Source organism: Toxorhynchites rutilus, chromosome 1, assembly GCF_029784135.1.
Source record: "Toxorhynchites rutilus septentrionalis strain SRP chromosome 1, ASM2978413v1, whole genome shotgun sequence".
NCBI lineage: Eukaryota > Metazoa > Arthropoda > Insecta > Diptera > Culicidae > Toxorhynchites > Toxorhynchites rutilus.
Window position 1 is genome coordinate 149798613 of NC_073744.1, and position 18863 is coordinate 149817475.

At 38.5% G+C, this 18863-nt stretch overlaps 1 protein-coding gene and 1 pseudogene across 2 annotated transcripts in view; both read left to right on the forward strand.

Moving 5' to 3' along the window:
• LOC129768234 (protein white) overlaps window positions 1-18863 on the forward strand; it is a 21500-nt gene continuing 2637 nt past the window's right edge. Inside the window, exons 1-4 of one of the 2 annotated variants that reach the window (XM_055769734.1) lie at window positions 1-668; window positions 8949-9066; window positions 15942-16010; window positions 16124-17052. In XM_055769734.1, the coding sequence (XP_055625709.1) occupies window positions 9004-9066; window positions 15942-16010; window positions 16124-17052 (1061 nt within the window). In that variant the 5' untranslated portion in view covers window positions 1-668; window positions 8949-9003. The remainder of the gene's footprint in view (window positions 669-8948; window positions 9067-15941; window positions 16011-16123; window positions 17053-18863) is intronic. The other variant, XM_055769742.1, reaches the window with a different exon arrangement.
• On the forward strand, window positions 14150-14314 carry LOC129763855 (U4 spliceosomal RNA; annotated as a pseudogene).

The following is an 18863-nucleotide window of genomic DNA, read 5'->3' on the forward strand; positions in this document are numbered from 1 at the left end:
TTGCGGCGCTGAACAAGAGTGTCATTCCGGTGGAACGCGGCCGGGTGAGTGTTTCAGTTGTGTCTCGATCGTCAACTTGGCCGGTAGCAATACGGCGATACCTCCCGCGAAATCCCTCCGACGAAGTTCGGGCAGTTCAGACGGCGTGCAGCGTTCTGATTTGTTGTTTTTCCGAGCTCAGTTATTGAACCTCGCATTTGAATCCATTTTGCGGTTGCAAAACCGTGTGTGGAGAATAGGAACTATTAAACGTGTTCACATTGAAACGCGACCGGCTGGCGGTAATTCGATATCGAATTGCGCAAATTCTTACATCTGTCTTGACGTCTTTAAGAGGACGGTTGTGCGAAGAAGTCGTGGAAAAGTGCACAAATATAATTGATAAATTCTATACGACCACCGAGTCGGCAAACTAAGTCAGTGCAAGTGAATGTGAGGGAAGCCCGCCAAATATTGTTATTTTTTTCTTCTTTACGAAATTAACAGTTAGTACAATTTAACCGCATACGATTTGATGTCAATACATAAAGTGACGATTTGTAGCCAAAGGAATGTCAAACACATAAATGAAATGAGTGGATTACCAGTGAAAAACAAGCTACATTAACAGTTGTAGCCATCGATTGGACGTGTTCGGATAGAGACCAAGAAACGTGGTTTACGAAAAGGTAAGAGGAATTGACGGTTGTCAGCAATACTACTTTTCCTTTTATTCATGGATGAGTGAGCATTAGTAGTGCTGCTGTTGTTTTCTCCCGGGACTTCTAATAGGATTAGAAATTTACTGGAAAAATGAGAATAACTAAATTCTCACGAATTGATTACGACATAACTGATTTATGTTTTATATAGGTATTAACATGTTAATTTTTTTTTATTTGACTATTTTTAGAGGTTGATTTCATAGGAAGAAATGTGCGGATAAGACGGACAAAGGGGGTAAAACGGACATGCGGTTAATTTGAATAGTAATATTTGTTTAACGCTCCCGTGGCCGAATGGTTTGCGTCTCACATTATCATGGCGGGGTTCGGGTTCGATTCGCGTACCGGCCGGAGGAATTTTCGTCAAAGAAATTTCTTCCGACTTGCACTGTTGTCACTCATATTTTAGAGCTTGCCACTTAAGCATACATTTAAGGCGTGTTATCCGGCATAGGAATCTCAACTAAGTACTAGTAATAAAAACGACACAATACCTACGTTGAGAAGGCAAAAGATCCACTGGTGCATGAGTGCCATCCAAGAAGAAGAAGAAGATCAACTTCTGTATTTTGAGAAATACACGATATCATTTATATTAGGTTGGGGAAAAAGTAATCCATTATTTTTGGGTGAAATTCAAAACTATTTTTAATATGCTTAGGATTGTCCAATTTGGGTCATATATGCATCGTTTTTTCGAAAAATTTGTTGCCATTCTAAAGGTAGCTTCATAATGTCACTAAACATGAAAACATCCCAACACCACAAATATTCTATTTTCCGGCCTATTTTTAATCCAGCAAAAAACCATTGAAAAATGCTTCTTTGTGCAACATTTGAACGATCAATTCGCAAAACGGTATATTGAACTGTAAAAACTGCATTTAAGTTTTGGAAGACTTAAGTTTCTCTCAGTGATCCTCGATAATCGTTCGATTAATCGATTAACGAATACTTCCTACGAAAACCGATTATTAATCGAACGAATACTGTGCAATCAATAATCGAAGCGAAGGAATAATTTACGTCGATTAATCGACCCAATTCCGAGAAAAAACGGTTTAGGGGCGTTTTGGTTGTCTGGAATTTACAATGTAGTGACCTTGGTATGCATTTTTCATTCATAACATTGTTTCATCAATTTTTTGGCTCAGAATGTTTTTTGGATAGCAGTATAAAATTTAATATGATTGAAAAAAAAAAGAAATTCGATGGAAACTGCAATTTTTTTACATCTTTCAACCAGTTGATTCATTCTCTCCTTTTTGGTACGACAGGTTAGCTCAGATAAGAAAAAAATGAAATGAGCAGTAATCTTTGCTTTCTTCCGAATCCTTCGTGCTTGTGCTGATCATTTGAATAAAATATTTTGTCTCATTTGTTAGTTGTATTTTTAATGCGCGTTTGATGGCACGATTCGATTCTGGACATTCTTGTTATAATAAAGGACTCTTTCCGAAAATTCTTCCCAAACCATCAAATTTCTATCTCCAAAGATGCGAGTCGGAAAACAGCTAATCCCCCATCGGGTTAATTATTTCAGGTGATCTCCTATAATAAAAAGAAATTCAACCTGGATAGAATTGCTTTTTATTGAAAGGACGTACGGAACGAGTAACGTAGTTTTTCAAATCGTAACTTCGGAGGTGGAAATTTGTTGACTTGGGGAAAAACATTCTCAGAGGCCTGATTCAGAGAGTCCGTTAATCAACACGGATGAACAGTCGGGAGTACAGCGAAGTACTTTTTGGTCATTTACTGCTGTTTTTGCATTAAAACCACCGTGATAATTGGATAATCCGATAGAATAATGCATCAGTTCATAAAATCTGGACGAACATGGCATGATCTGAAGAATAGGAAGGCTTGTTTACTAGATCCTAACCCAATCGAGAACTTACGAAGAGTGATCGTACGAATAGTATATGTAATTAACAAGCAGTATGAATGCTTTAAAGAGCTCAATCGAGCAGTATCATATGCGTGCAACGAGGTACAAACTACAACATGCTGCAGCTTGAACGAAACCACGTCGAATAGGTTATTTTATGTCGACTTACACAATTTTAGTTGCATATAAAACGGACAGATGATTCTAACAGCTTTAGTGTCGGAAGATGATCCGTTTTTCTATTTCATAATAAATAATAGAATTCATATTGCAGTAGAACATTACTGAAGTTTCAAAATTGTGTTGAGCGACCGGCTATTCGGCATGGTATTATTATATCATCCACTGATTACAGTACTTGGGCGATTTCTTCATCCTGGTGGAATGAATGATCTTCTACTATCAATAAGAATAGCTGGATCGCTCCCAGTTTATGTCTTCATGAATGTCTAATATATAGAATAAGACGAAACCAGGACGTTTCAACCTTTCAATCACAACAACAATTCAATTCCACCCGAATGTAACATGAATAGTTGGACATTTTCGCCTCTAGACGGACATTTTTGTTTGGGACCCAAATTATTGCACGATGCAAAGCTTATTTTCATTTTTAAAGCTCATGAAGAGATGTTATAAACACGTTGATAGACCAAACAACAACGGCAGCACCTCTAGTAACTAGAATAATCACAAATACAATTAATTATAACGACAAAAAAATTCTAGCGAATTAGTAAAATTAGTCTAACTAATTTTTTCTCTCAGTGTGGCGATTAATCGATTAATCGAATATTTGGGGCGATTAATCGTATCGAATAACGAACAGCTGATCACTAGTTCCTCTTAACCTGTCCGTTTTACCCTTAGTATTCTTGCTAAGTGCGCGACTAAGTTTCAAAGTTTTTCCGATGTGTGACGTCATCTACGCATGTAATCAACATACATGTTTGCAGTTGTTTACTTTTTAACCCTTTGCGGTCGGAATTATTTTTACTTGTAAAAGCAGTGATGTATTTTTATGTGTTATCCCATAAGGGGGATATAAAAAAAAACACTTTATTTCACTTTTCACTAATTTTGGGTTACAGTGCACTACTGACGTCTTGTCAGTTTGAGAATCAAATTAAAACTAAACTATCCCTGCCGTACCTACTACCTAGCTGGCTAGCAGGACACATCCGTCCAATTGCTGCGTCAGGGGTTCCGTTCGTCGCCGTTGGTCGGTGTGCGGTTTCAACTGTCCTGCTGGGTCAGGGAAACTGCATCCGTTTCGCTGTCAGCAAGATTGTCCACGCTGCTGCCAGGAATGCCACGTCGGCTTCTTCGTCGGTGCTGTTGTCACGTTAAAACAGAAGAAGAGCCCACGTGTTGTTGATGTTGCATTCGTAGGGTGATGGTGATGTCCATAACTGTATATCTTTGTGAGATTGTATGCAGAATATGTATAGCTTGTGAGATTATGAAAAACGAACAAGATTTATTTATTTTTATGTAAACTTCAGTGTTGTTTTCATATAAAAAATATATGCTAAAATTCGTAGAATATGTATCGAAACAGTCCCCAAAATGCAGTTCAGGTGTTCGCATGTATCACCAAAATAACAAGTTTCGCGTCTTCCGTATTTTATCCTTCTGTTTGAACATATAAAACATCTCTCTTGGCCACAATACATGGAGTTTTCAATTAGGCCTTCCCTCAAACATGGGTGACCAGTAGGGTGGCAGAGAAAATGGTCATGTCAAATTTCAAAAACCGACCATGTACATTTTGTTTATTGGCCCAAAAAATGATCTGTGCAAAGTTTCAGCACCATCGGACATGATTTAGGGGTGCCTCAAAACGCTCAAAGTTTTGATTTTTTGATCCTCGAAAATCTTCCAAGGGGGGAGTAAAGGATTTTTTTTTCGATGCCAAATGTCTTCAAAATGCATGAAACGTCGAGATCTGGTGTCATCTCGAAAAAAAAAATTTTGGCCAAAAACCGACCTTTTGGGACTAGCCTTGAGAGGCAATGAAGGTATGGAAAAAAATAATTATGGAATTTAAAGAACCGACCATGTACATTTTGTTTATTGGTCCAAAAAAATGACCTGTGCGAAATTTTGGCTCGATCGGACATGATTTAGGGGTGTCTCAAAACGCTCAAAGTATCACAAAAAAAAAATTTGGTCGAAAATCTACTCTTTGGGACTGAGCCTGAGTGGCCAAAAAATCTAAACTCGATCGAGCTGAAATTTCGCATAGGTCATTTTTTGGACCAATAAACAAAATGTACATGGTCGGTTTTGAAATTCGATGATGAAATTTTTCCCATACATCCATTGCCACACTAGTGACCAGTTTAGTTTATACTGAGTACCGTCATGTATAATTCAAAGAAGCACCGTTTGGATTCGTGAACAGATTCACTAGACATTAAAATTCTTTTAGAAAAAGTGTGAACTGATATATTTTTGCATAAAGTAGGATATTAGTATATTTTCTTGCTGTGGTGGCTGCGAGCAGACAAACGACCGTAAAGGATTAAGCTCGAATATCTGTTAGCAATCACTAGCAGCAAGGGAGTTATTTTTGACTTTATGTTGGTACTTATGTCTTTCACTCATTTCTCGACATATAAGTTCGGCCAATTTGAATGTGTAGTTAATTTTTGAGGGTATTTTGGCTCGTCTTTGATTCCAATTCAGCAGCTTTTATTGGGATGATTGGGCTGCGGTTTTCACGCCCTAGCCATGACCCCATGATTCGTAGCAAGTTTGGGTCGTCCCGCATAGAGCTCAACAGCTCTTTAGCAATGTTAATGTGAATTTCAACCAGTAACACATAGTCGAAATTGAGTAATTTTGGTACGAGTTCGACGATCACCAGTTTCATGCCCAAATCATTGATAAGAATTGAATTAAAGTTTAGGTCCTCAGCAACTTCGGCAACGGTGATTTGATGGTTGACCGATTCTACTAACTTACAAACGTTGCTGTGGTCCAAGGAAGTTTCATCATATGCTACAGTCCGCATTCAGAATGCGTCCGCGCACTTAATATTGTTTTTCGCACTAATTTTGATACAGATTCTTTGGTCGTTTTTTTTGAAAATTATGGGACAAAACAGGTGCAAGCAAAGCAGCTGTCAAAAAATAACTGATGATCCAAAAAGGCCGAACTTGTCAGCATAAGTGAGAAACATGAGCACCATAACACCACCAAAAAAAAACGAACATACGAAACTCCTCGGAAATATGAAAGACGCGATACTTTTTATTTATTTACAAATAAATTAAGGTTTCTAGTTCGCTATTAGAGCTCGGAAATTTAGGTTATTTTGCAAAAGTTTAACTGCACTGCCGTAATCTCGCATATTGAGGAAAGAATTTCCAGTGTGAGGCTTTTCTCAAAATTGCATGTAAAATCAGCATACGCATACACTACAAACATTCGATCTGTACAAAATGTGTGCACTTGATTGAAAAATATTGCCAACGGGTTGATTCTTGGAAAAAAAATGCAGTCTTACGTCAGTTTGTTGTAGAAACAGTGAAGCTCTATCGCTATTTCCACAACCGATGGGCGTACATCGATCAAAGTATGCGGGAATCTGTCTCCAATTATTTTCTCCAACATGTCGTTGAGCGAAGCATGAGTAAGAATCAGGAAGAAGACTTTTCTCAAAAGAGTCCTACACATTTTCCAACTTTGTAGCATCGGTCGAGCAGACTAATGTAGTTGAGAAGCTGATTGCAATAATTATGTATTTTTTCAGTACAAAAATCTATTCCAAATTGAAGTTATCTGTGTTAAATAAGATGATGCCGCGTTCCAAATAGCAGGCAAACCTGTTTTCGTGCGGGGGATTGGGACCGTACAATAAAAAATCGCATAAAAATCGTACAAAACTTCACCAGTAGCTTTTCAAAAATAGTGTTCATTACTAAAAAAAACTTTTTTCATGCGCTGGATAGGGACCGCATAACCTCAAATAAAATAACTCAAATAACTCAAATCATAATGATTCAATTCGTGATCAACATTAGATTTCCTTTTTTCACTTTGATAAGCGGCATAGTCACTTGCGCAGATCATAAAATCAACTCTTTGCTCCTTTCAATAAGCTTTTACTGACACCTTAAAAAACAAAACAAAATATGAGAATGGGAATTAGCTGACACGGTCCCTATGCAGAGCGATGAAATACATATCGAAGATAGAAAAAAATAAATGAACGATGACTTATTTTTTTTTTCAAATACCGCATAAAAATGTTGCATAAAAAATTCAAAAAACCGCACAAAAACTGGTTTTGCTGTACAGGCAAATCTTTTTTTGTGCGGATAGGGACCGCAAAAAATCGCATAAAAAATCGAACAAACCTTCACCAGTAGCTTAAAAAAATCGTATTCAGTACACAATTTGAAAAAAAAAATTTGGTGCGGTAGATACGGACCGCATAAAAAAAGTTTCCCCAAGAAATTAACTCAAATCCACGCCGTTCACCATTCGACTTCCTTTTGTTTCCCTGCTTTTCGATGGGACAGTTTGCCTTTTGGGTTGCGCGTTGCTGTGTTGTGCTTTTAGTTGCATGTCGAAACTTGTTGCTATTAGAAATCATGTCATGCACAACTTAGACCATTTGATGGGAGGATGGGAATGATTTGAGAAGTGGATAATTTAGACGCAAATATGCTTTTTTCGCACTGAAATGCATCTAATACATCGAAAGAAACTAAATGGACGATAACCAAGCACCAAATAAGTATACGAAGCGAAGAACAAAGCCTGTTGATTGCATATCCGAGCTGTATCTAACATCGCACACCATTTTCAAAGCATATATCGTCCCGTGCTAATATAGCGAAAACCGCTGCACAGACAAACGATTTCCGGAGAGAAGCGAAGCGAAAAAGAGCTTAAACGAGAGAGTTTTTGTTCCTCACTGGAGCGGTGTTGTTAGTAAAACTCTATATGAATACATATATTTCAAGGAATAGGAGCGTTAAAAATAAAAATTATAATCTGAGCATCCAGAAAGCTAAATATTCACATAGTTTGCACTCTCTGAAACTTTTGAATCAAGACATGTTGCTGTAAATCAGGGATTCTCAAAGTGGTCGATATCGACCCCTTGGGGTCGATATTGATTTCCCGGGGGTCGACAAGATACTGTATAAGTCGTGTTGCGTGAGTCAACTTGTTATAATAATGACTAATATTTCAGTAGAAAGTATTATTGTTGTAGTTTGCATTAATAATTATTAATTACACTTGATATTTTCTGAATTTTATGTCTATGAGAAAATGATGTCAAGTTTACTCACATGACCAAAGTTTTTGAATTGGTATGTATTTTGTATGAATAAGATAAAGATTTTTTTAAAGAAATTTGGATATGGGGGTCGATGGTATCACTTCATTCTTGGAAAGGGGTCTATATCCAAAATAGTTTGAGAATCCCTGCTGTAAATGAAAATGAATCATTCGCTTTGCGTAGTCCGTATGATCTTGCTGTTCCATGATGCATGGAGGGGTTCGACATGTAATGAATTAGAGGCATATATTCTACTTTCTGCACCGAAACCATTCATGACCATTTTGGTTTACTAGCACGTAAAATCAAAAGAATATCACTGGAGGAAATGATTTCTGTAAGATCATATTTGTACAAACGAAAGCGAATTATTCAGTGAAAGGATTGCTTGGCAAATACTGTTTAAAGCATGAAATTCATCAAAACAGAAAAACGTAGTCTTACGTAAAAATGCGGAACTGTACTGAATATACTGAACATATTACAGCATAAATAGCTGAAGATGGTAATATCCCAATATATCCAATATAGCAATTTGGCCATATGCAATGGAAAAAATATAATATATGAATCGTGATCGAAGCGTTTCGCAATCCAATCCAGAATTTATTGTTTTCACAATTACCTTCATTGGAATTTAAGAATAGAAAATGTTTCGTTAGCCTTTCATCATTATCTCATGGAACTTTCACTATCTCTCATCGCCCTGACCCGTCGCAACACATGAAAAAAAAGGAAATTACCGACAAACATCGAACACTTCAATAGACATGGGAATAATAACAAATAACAGTCCAGATTGGATTACTCGCGTAGTACTCGTTATCATCTCGTTGTCGAAATTACGAATGTATTACGAAACATAACAGTAGGCATGTACAACGTAACGCTGCATCATCCCTTTCCGGTTTGCATTGTCATTGGGAAAAAGGGCGAGTATTCATGAGGCCGTATAACTGCCTTGCTGCGCTAATTCACATCATTGGAACGAAAACAGGAAAATTCCTATTCATGAAAATTATCATTCCATTATTATGTTGTTCATTCACAGATTGATACTGTAAAAGAGTTCAGACCATCCGCGGAACGGAATAAGAGTATCAAACATGACAATCAACACAGATGACCAGAGCGCCGACAATGAGGGAAGAAGCAGTATCATGGCCAGGGTGAGTAGTTTTTATTTGTTCTTATCATCACACCTATGCTCCCAGCATACGCACTTTTCTATGCTAATTGCGAGTGGTTTTTTTGAAGTTTCCTTCCATCTAATTAACAGTAGCGCAGTAACAGGGGTCAGACACTTATGAACTTATGCTTTAATTTGTACAATGATAAGGTAATTAATTAAGACGATTTCGTTAAAACCTGGACGCGGCGTTCATTTGTGGTCAATTGTTTTTGAGTGGAAAAATCGTTTCCTGAGGACAAATGCATAAACCCTACATAAGAGGGGGACTATCGTTCGTAGGAATTAATGAAAATAAACGGGAAATCCTCCCCACGTGCACGAAAGTTGTGTGCGTGAGGATCACATTACTTTGTTGCTAGCTGATTTTAGTCTATATTTTTGGAAAGTTGGTCTCTGTATAGTCACTGTTCATTTTCATTTCAAATTGGTAATCGGACGCGCCTGTTTGACACGCTTGCAAACGATACCTTCGCGATACCTACCGCGCGCGTTTCCAAAATTTCGTTCATAATTTTCTTTGGTACTCATTTCAGTTCAATGAACTACTGCCGGCGGGATAAGCTTTGAGTACGGGGGAAATGTTTTTCATTTTAAAATGTAACACAACATTTTCCAAAACTCTATGAAAGTTTTGTTTGAACCGAATCTTCCACGTACTTTTTTTTTTTGAGAAGTGAAAATATTAATGTTAACTAAGAGAACTTGAATCTTCTAGATTTATGTAGTCGGTTGACTCCTTCTCTCTGGAGCCACAAATGTTAACTACACACAAAGTTGATTTTCAGCACATGTTATGGCATCCCGATTTATTGCATTAAATGAGCCGAAAAATAACAGAAAATGATCTACTCCACATTACGTGTATATCATTTGTATAATATATTGGGTTGGGGAAAAAAAAGTCGTATATTGTCAATATATGGCAACACTTAAACATATCTTGTGTTGTACTTATCGCATCGGGTCATACTATACGGCTATTTAAAGACGACAATCTGTGCTACAAGTGTCGTTTTGACAGTGTTGTGATTATCCTTTTCAGTCTCAAGTTATAGCGCGTCAAAGATGGAGTCCATCAAGCAAGAAATTCGCCATATTTTACGTTTTTACTACCTGCGAGGTAAAACTGCAACGAAGGCGGCCGAAAAAAATCTTGTAGTTTATGGACCCGATACTGTAACGATTCGCACAGCACAGCGTCGGTTTGATCGATTTCGTTCTGGTGTAGTGGCTGTTGAAGATACACCCCGTACTGGTAGGCCAATCGTCGTGGAAACCGATAAAATCGTTGAAATCATCCAAGTAGACCGGCATGTGAGCACTCGCTCGATTGGCGAGGAACTGGGTATAGACCATAGAACCGTTTGGAACCATTTGCAGAAGATTGGATTCCAAAAGAAGCTGCATGTATGGGTGCCACACGAGTTGACACAAAAAAATCTTTTAGACCGAATCAACGCCTGCGATGCACTGCTGAAACGGAACGAACTCGACCCATTTTTGAAGAAGATGGTGACTGGTGATGAAAAGTGGATCACGTACGACAACCTAAAGCGAAAAAAATTGTGGTCGAAGCGCGGTGAGCCGGCCCAAACCATCGCCAAGCCCGGATTGACGGGCAGGAAGGTTTTGCTGTGTGTGTGGTGGGATTAGAATGGAATTATCCACTATGAGCTGCTCAACTATGGCCAGACCCTCAACTCGGTTCTCTACTGTGGGCAGCTTGACCGTTTAAAGCAGGCGATTGACCAGAAGCGGCCAGACATGATCAATAGGAATGGTGTGGTTTTCCACCAGGACAACGCTCGGCCTCACACATCTTTAATGACCCGCCAGAAGCTACGGGAGCTCGGATGGGATATCCTATTGCACCCACCGTATAATCCGGCCGGACCTGGCTCCAAGTGATTATCATCTCTTCCGGTCCATGCAAAACGCTCTTGGTGATACTAAGTTGGCCTCAAAAGAGGCTTGCGAAAAATGGCTGTCTGAGTTTTTTTGCAAATAAGGAAGGTGGGTTTTATAAGGGGGAGGGCGGGGGTTGTGTCGATTAATGAAGTTGCCTTCTAAATGGCAACAAGTTTGCGAACAAAACGGCGCATACTTGACTTAAATTGGATAATTTTAAGTTGAATAAAGCGTCAAATTTCGATCAGAAATACGACATTTCTTTTTCCCCAACCCTATATATGCTAGAGCCAATATGAGCGAGCGAAACAGGAGACAGATTTAAATGAAAGCATATGAAAGCTTTTCGTATAGTTTGCCAAATACATGGCCCAGACAGAGAAAGATATATTCTCGTTCATGTTCTTCTTTATCCTCTTAGAAAACACGAAATGGCATTATTTCTCCAGCATACGAAATGGCATTATTTCTGCCAAAGATGAAATGTTTTCAGCCAACGCTAGTTTGGGTGTAAGGAACGCTTTTCCTTTGATTTTGTTTTTGAAAATGGAAACGAGTTACAATAGATGTAAAACGGTTTAAACGTTGCTCGGGCGAAAGTTTGTTTCTTTTTCTTTGCATTGTTTGTATGGTTAAAATATAGTAATTGAAATTTCATTCCTCCCTGTAGGGCGATTGATCTGAAATTTGTGTATTCATTTTCATTGATCAATACAGAGATGACCCAGGCCTGAAACTGTGTTTAACATTTATTTTCACAATCCCTTCAGTATGGGTATCAAGTAAGACCTTAACTAGTAGAATATGCTACCGGAAATTTGTAATTTTAAATCTTCCCGCGGAAGATTTTTCATTTTTTTTTAAATTGGTACTACTGTCAGCGGTCCTAATGTTTTGAGCGCAACAATGACATATTAGTTTGTTTACAGCGTCATTAAGAACAAGGTAACTTTTTTTGCTCGACGATTTTTAATAAGGATAATTCTATTGGTCAAAAATTTTGTGTTGCAAGCAAAATTTCTTGTGTCGAAACGTTGAAAATGTTGCAGAATACATTTGGTGACTCAACTATGTGGAACTATATGTACGAATGGTATAATACATTTAAAGACGGCCGAGAATCACAGAATCACAAACAACACAATGTTTCGCCAAATATTTCGACAAGATCGAATGGACCAGCCTTTTTCACTTTTTATATTCCGACAGCAAATGGACAGCTTCAGACGAAATTGGTTATCGAGTAAATATGCGCGAACAATAATTATAGTCAGGGATGCCAGGTGATTTTTTCAAATGTCTTCGCATGGTACGAAAAAATGTCTTCAAATGTCTTCACAGTCATATCGAAAAAACTAAAATGCATAGGTTAAATTTGGACAAAGTTTGATAGCTCATTCAATGTTTATATTTATTGGCATTGTTATATAGCGCATTTCACTAAATTTGCCTTGAGGTTTTGAAGTTTATTTCAACAAATGTGAACAAAAAATATATTTCACAACTGCGAACTAACATCATGAATTTAGAAATGATAGCCTGATATACCGTTGATTGAGTGAATATCGCCCCGATTTCCAAAAAAAAAAAAAGGGTGGGTTATATCTATGATATAACCGCAAGGTTCACGTGGGACTACCTTATCGTACCAATCATTTGTTTTTGATTGAATGAAACAATTCTCGAATTCAATTGAATTCAATATATTTACTTTATGAGTAATTGTGTAATTGTGTCCTTCTACGTTTGGTATGATGCCTAGGACAAAATATGCGAACGGAAGAATTATCAAACGATTATTTCATTTTACGTTTCCTTCTGAAGTTTGCATCTCTCAAGTGTACGTACTTCTCGAACCGCGAATTTGCTTGATTTGTTGAACTTCAGGCACTCAGTTTCGATTTTGACATTATACGTCGAACGCATATTATTTAATCAATAGGCGTCATCGCAGCAATTGGTTTTCAACATCTTGCCTAATCATCAAATAGTGTGCGTAGGAATTCAGTGAGCAGAAGATATGAAGGCATGTCCTTCAATGCAATCTCGAATAACCGAGCCAAAGCGTGGTGTTCGTACCCGCTTTTGTAATCCGTGTTAGGAAAACACTTTTCGGAGTGCGAAAAAAAATGCGAGTGCAGAAGTAACTTCGGAAGACCGTGTTAAGGAAAAATATTCTAGTTTACACAAAGGCAAGCGAGTACAACAGTACTCGCAGTTTGCATTTATTTGCAGAGCCGATTTCCCCAGACATCTTGTTAGGTAAACACATTTCAGTAAACACAGGAACAAAAATGCCCCAGACTTGCATGAATTTGCAATGTCAATTTCCTCACCTTAGTTCTAAAGTCTGTGTTAGGGAAACACATTTCAGTCGGAACAAAAAAGCCCCCGATTTACATGTATTTGGAATGCCAATTTCCCCACGTTCCATGTATTTGAAGTCTGTGTTAGGGAAACACATTTCAGTCGGAGCGAAAATACCCCCGACTTTCATGTATTTGCAATGCCGATCTCTCCAACGCTGCTTGGTTTTGAAGTCTGTGTTAGGGAAACCGTAGATCGGGCCAATCAAAATGATTCAGTTAGGGCGTTTAGATAACGCTTAACATTTCACAGTTATTCAATTGTTCATCTAATGAAAAATTACATTTTATAAATTGCGATAGAAGCGTAGAAACATTCCCTATCAATTGATGCAAACATCTCTCCGATCGAGTAAGAAATGTTCAAGTTATAAGCATTCGGAATCTTTCATTTTTTCCTGCTTGTTCTGTGTTTAGGTTTTCATTTTACCTCCCATATACTCCGGTTAGACGTAGTCCCACGTGAAAAACGGAACTATGATAACTCAATTTATTTATTTCAGCTTTAAAGTTTTGGTTGTAGCTCAAACCATATATTGTAACGGTATGTAACCGGAAAACTTTCGTTTCGTGAAGTGGTCGTTTGAGAGATCTAGGTTAATCTATTGTATAATATAGGTCCAAACTAATAAAAATACAATGTCACAATCATTCAATTTTTCTAGTGCAAATGATCTAATATCTTCTAGAGACATTGGAAGTCCCTCGTTGTTGAATTCATTCTATATATTTGTGGATTTTCTGCTTGGAAAAGATTGAAAAACGCCAGTGAATGACCCCGAGACTAGCTTTGCGCAGTGGCGATCTCATAACCATTGAGGTTTATCCGAGGTGTGATTGTTGCGATTGTTGAATTGTTAAACACTAAAAATCCCCGAGGCAAAGTCTCTTCTTTCTTTCTTTCTTTGTTTTTAAGAGGCTTTAAACTTTGCAGTTCATTCGCCTCTAAGCAAAGTCTCTGTTAATTACTAAGAACAAAAGTAAACAAGTGACACTGATACGAAAGCCTTACTTCTTTTAACGATCTTTCCGGTCAATAGTTAGAAATTTATGAAAATAATATCTCTCAAAAATTCACATACGCTATCATACTGAAATGTGTTCACATATTTCATTATGTCTTCAAAATGTCTCCACAAAACCAAATGTTTTCACAGTAAGTCAAATGTCTTCAAAATGAAGACATGTCTTCAAACCTGACATTCCTGATTATAGTTGTATTTGTTACAGTTGGAGTTGGAAGAAAACTTAAATGAAAAGTTTTACTAGTATATAGTACATTAAAAGAAACCAAACCAAAAATGGCCATCGAAACAAATTGGTGGATCATAGAGTTTAGAAAACAATACAATGAAACTGAGATTCTGGATTCTAATCATAACAAAAGACTTTATCATCCAATTCACAATTTTGAATTGTGCCGTGGATCGACCTCACAGCCCAAAGATCAGAACTGTGTAGCCACCTTTCCCTCCGTCTTTTGCTTTAGCTTCAGCTGCAGTTTACGATCGCGTAGCACCGTCGGACGACCGGAACCAGGCTTCCGTTCAATGCTGTCATTCTTCTCCACAAGTATAAGGATATTATAGATACGTATCCGGCAACCTCAAAGTGCTTGATGATGACCATTTTCTTCGCAACGGGATGGTGCTACCGTTTACCGTTTTCGTCATATCTTCCATAGTTCAACTGATAGCGCTGTAAAGTTTTGTTTGGAAACTCATGGGTTACTATGATTGACGATGAAATGGTCTCATCACCAGGGTTAAGTTGAACGCATGAAAAATTGGTAAAATTTATCCATTTTTTTATGCAAGCAATATACAGGGAGATCGGATGTTTTATCCGGATTTTCCTTATAAGCGATATACGAATGACTGTTGCTCCAACTTGTGGAAGTTCATTTGATGATATCATCAGTGCAACTTTCGTTGATACATAAAGTCTACTAAAGTGTCTCTCACGGCATATCAAAAGAAATGTAAGCCTCAACAATGTAACACCCCACTCGTCCATTAGAACTTGTACGTTTTCCATTCATTCCAATCCTGGCACCGCTTTGCTTCGGTGATTTCCTTTCCATTTAAGATGTTTATATTTCCACTCGTCGTTACCATTTCTTAGCATTGTTTAATACACTCACTAGAAGCTTATTGCTACAGTAGTAAGTTAGTGATTGCGACTGAAACGGAGCATTTTCCATTCCGGTTTGGATACCTTGCCTGTCTAATTGACTCCACAATCAACTGATAGACGCAAATGAGTACGGTAATGAGAGCGCAAGGTAATACGATCCTCATGAAGCAAACCAACGTTGTTATGTGATGAGTATCAAGTTGACGGACGGTGGTTACAAGGAATTTTCACGACCTTGATCGCTTAGTTTGTACGCAATTCTGACATTCTCGGGTGGTGGTGGCATACTTTGGAAAACTCCAAGCTTTGCTTTTCCCGCTCGATCATTGTAGATATTTTCGTCACTCTAGAATCGCAAACATAACTTTAACATACTACACCTGATAAATGCTTTCTTTCTCTCTATTTTCGATTGAATGCTCACAATTTTGACAAATTGCAGCAAATTTACGAATGCACCTGGCGTTTAAGCTGCGAATCGAGGAATTACGGCTTTCCCGCTACTCAATATGTATACCGGATAAAGTATTCCTTATTTAAGCTATTAGAGAACGAATAATGCCAATAATATTTGCTCATACAATCAGCATTGTATTAATTGTATAAATTTTGATGACTTTACAGCACTACAGTTCCGGAGGTTACCAAAGTGATGAGGATGGCACACACAACAACAGCGAGAAAGTCACACTCATTCAGGTGTGGAAACCGAAAGGCTACGGTGCGGTCACGGGACAGATTCCACAGCCCGAGCGGCTGACGTACACCTGGAAGGAGATCGATGTTTTCGGTGAAATTCCAGGCGATACCAGAAAGGAACCGCTTTGCAGGCGGTTGCGAACCTGCTTCACACGACACAAGAAGGACTTCAATCCTCGTAAGCACTTGCTAAAAAATGTTACTGGCGTGGCGAAAAGTGGGGAGCTACTGGCGGTGATGGGAAGTTCGGGTGCCGGAAAAACAACATTGCTGAACGCGTTAGCCTTTCGATCGCCTCCTGGAGTGAAAATATCTCCCACATCGATCCGCGCCCTAAACGGGACAGTGGTAAACGCCGAACAATTGCGCGCTCATTGCGCTTACGTGCAGCAGGACGATTTGTTTATTGCGGCACTGACCACCAGGGAACATCTTATTTTCCAAGCAATGCTGCGCATGGGAAGAGACGTCCCTAAGAGTGTTAAAATGAGTCGAGTGGCCGATGTGCTGCAGGAGCTGTCACTTAACAAATGCGCCGACACTATCATTGGAGCCCCCGGGCGGATGAAGGGTCTCTCCGGTGGAGAACGAAAACGGCTGGCGTTCGCATCGGAGACTCTCACCGATCCCCATCTGCTGCTCTGTGATGAACCCACGTCAGGATTGGATTCGTTCATGGCACATAGCGTTCTGCAAGTGCTCAAGAGAATGGCAATGAAGGGCAAGACAATAGTATTAACGATACACCAGCCGTCGTCGGAGTTGTACTGCCTGTTCGACAAGATCCTCTTGATGGCTGAAGGTCGAGTAGCGTTCCTTGGCTCACCTTACCAGGCATCGGAATTTTTCTCGCAGTGAGTATTCATCGAAATGTGATGATTGTTTTTAAATGAAACGAACCGTAAGCTATGAGATGTCAATTTTCCAATCTGAAAAATTGAACATGTAACGAAATAATGAAAAATTTGGTCGGCTTCGAATGTTTCGAATGCTTATAACTCGAACATTTCTTAATAGATAGGAAAGATGTTTGCACCAATTGATGGGAAATATTTCTACGTATCTATCACAATAAAATAAAATTTTCCATGAGAAAAACAAATGAATAATTGTAAAATGTCAAGCGTTAACCACACGCCATAACTGCCACGTTTTGATTGGCCCCATTTTCGGTTTCCCCATCACAGACGTCAAAACCAAGCAGCCTGAGGAAATCTGCATTGACAATACATACAAGTTAGGGGCGTTTTAGTTCAACCCGAAATCTGTTTCCTTAACAAGGAATTCAAAACCAAGGTACCTGTCGATATTCGCTTCGCAAATGCATGCGATCGGCGAGTACTTTTGTACTCGCTTACGTTTGTGCAGACCGGAAAATGTTTCCTCTAATACGTATTTCTAAGCTGGGGAGCCTGCGAAAATCGTCATTTCAGATACTAAAGGTGAATGAACTTTCAAATTTGAAGCCTCTATAGTATGAAAAGTAGAAGTTAAAGTTGTTGATTCATGCAAGCCGGGAAACTTTTGTACCCGCATGTTTTTTTTGCACTCCGGAATGTGTCTGACACGGACTACAAAAACGGGTACGAACCAACGCTTTGGCTCGGTTATTCAAGACTGCATTGAAAGATATGCCTTCATATCTTCTGATTACTGAATTTTTACGCATACCGTTTGATGATTAGGCAAAATGCCGCCGTCAAATTTAATTGTAACGATGGATATAATCTGTTACAATGCATGAATTGGTGTTACATGCCATTTGTTCAAATTCTTTACTTACGAAGCAAATATGCTGAATAGAATTAAATTCGAAAGTTGTGTCATTTAATCAATACAGTCAAATTATTACTAAGCCAACAGTAGTCCTACGTCAACCTTGCGGTTACATCATAGATAATACCCAACAATTTTTTAAAACAAACTATTGAATGATTAAAGAGTATCGAATATTATCTAAACGAAAATCCCACGTTCCGATTGGTCCAATCCGTTCTCCCAAAACTGTGCCGATCAAAACGAGCAACACAGCAGCGAGGAAAATTTTATTATATCAATACCATTGCGAAAACAGTCGTAGCTGATTATTGATCATTCTATCCAAGAGACAAACGTCAGTTTCTGTTTTGCAATCGTGCTGAACGGGCGTACAAAGTTGTTTGTTTGAGAATGCATGCTTAGAGTATGCATGAAGCAAACTCCGTGCAAAGCATGTACATGACTTGCAAAAGCAAAACAGAAGAAAAATATAAACTAGGCTCCGCGGGCATAAAATAAGTTGAGAAAAGTTTTAAAAAAGTCGTAGGACTGCACCAAGGGCCAGCTCAAATAACTTTTGGTATATCCAGGTATCTTTCAGCAAAATTACATCTCCAATACTCCCAAAAACATTATTAAAAAACAAAATCGACAAATAATATTATGCAGCACCTTTTGCAGAGCGCAAACAGAAAATCCGAACCGAATCGGTAGTGTGGTGGCGGTGGCGACGACGGCAACTGCGCGGAATGAGGTTTCATCCTCAGTTTTGAGCCGAAGAATACAGCTCTCACCGCAGTAGAATACCTTCTTCACATCCCACTTGAACTGTGTGGCACATTGATGCGACTTTTAAACCGGAAGCAATGTTCGAATTCGCGAAAATTGAATAATCGATCAAAAAACC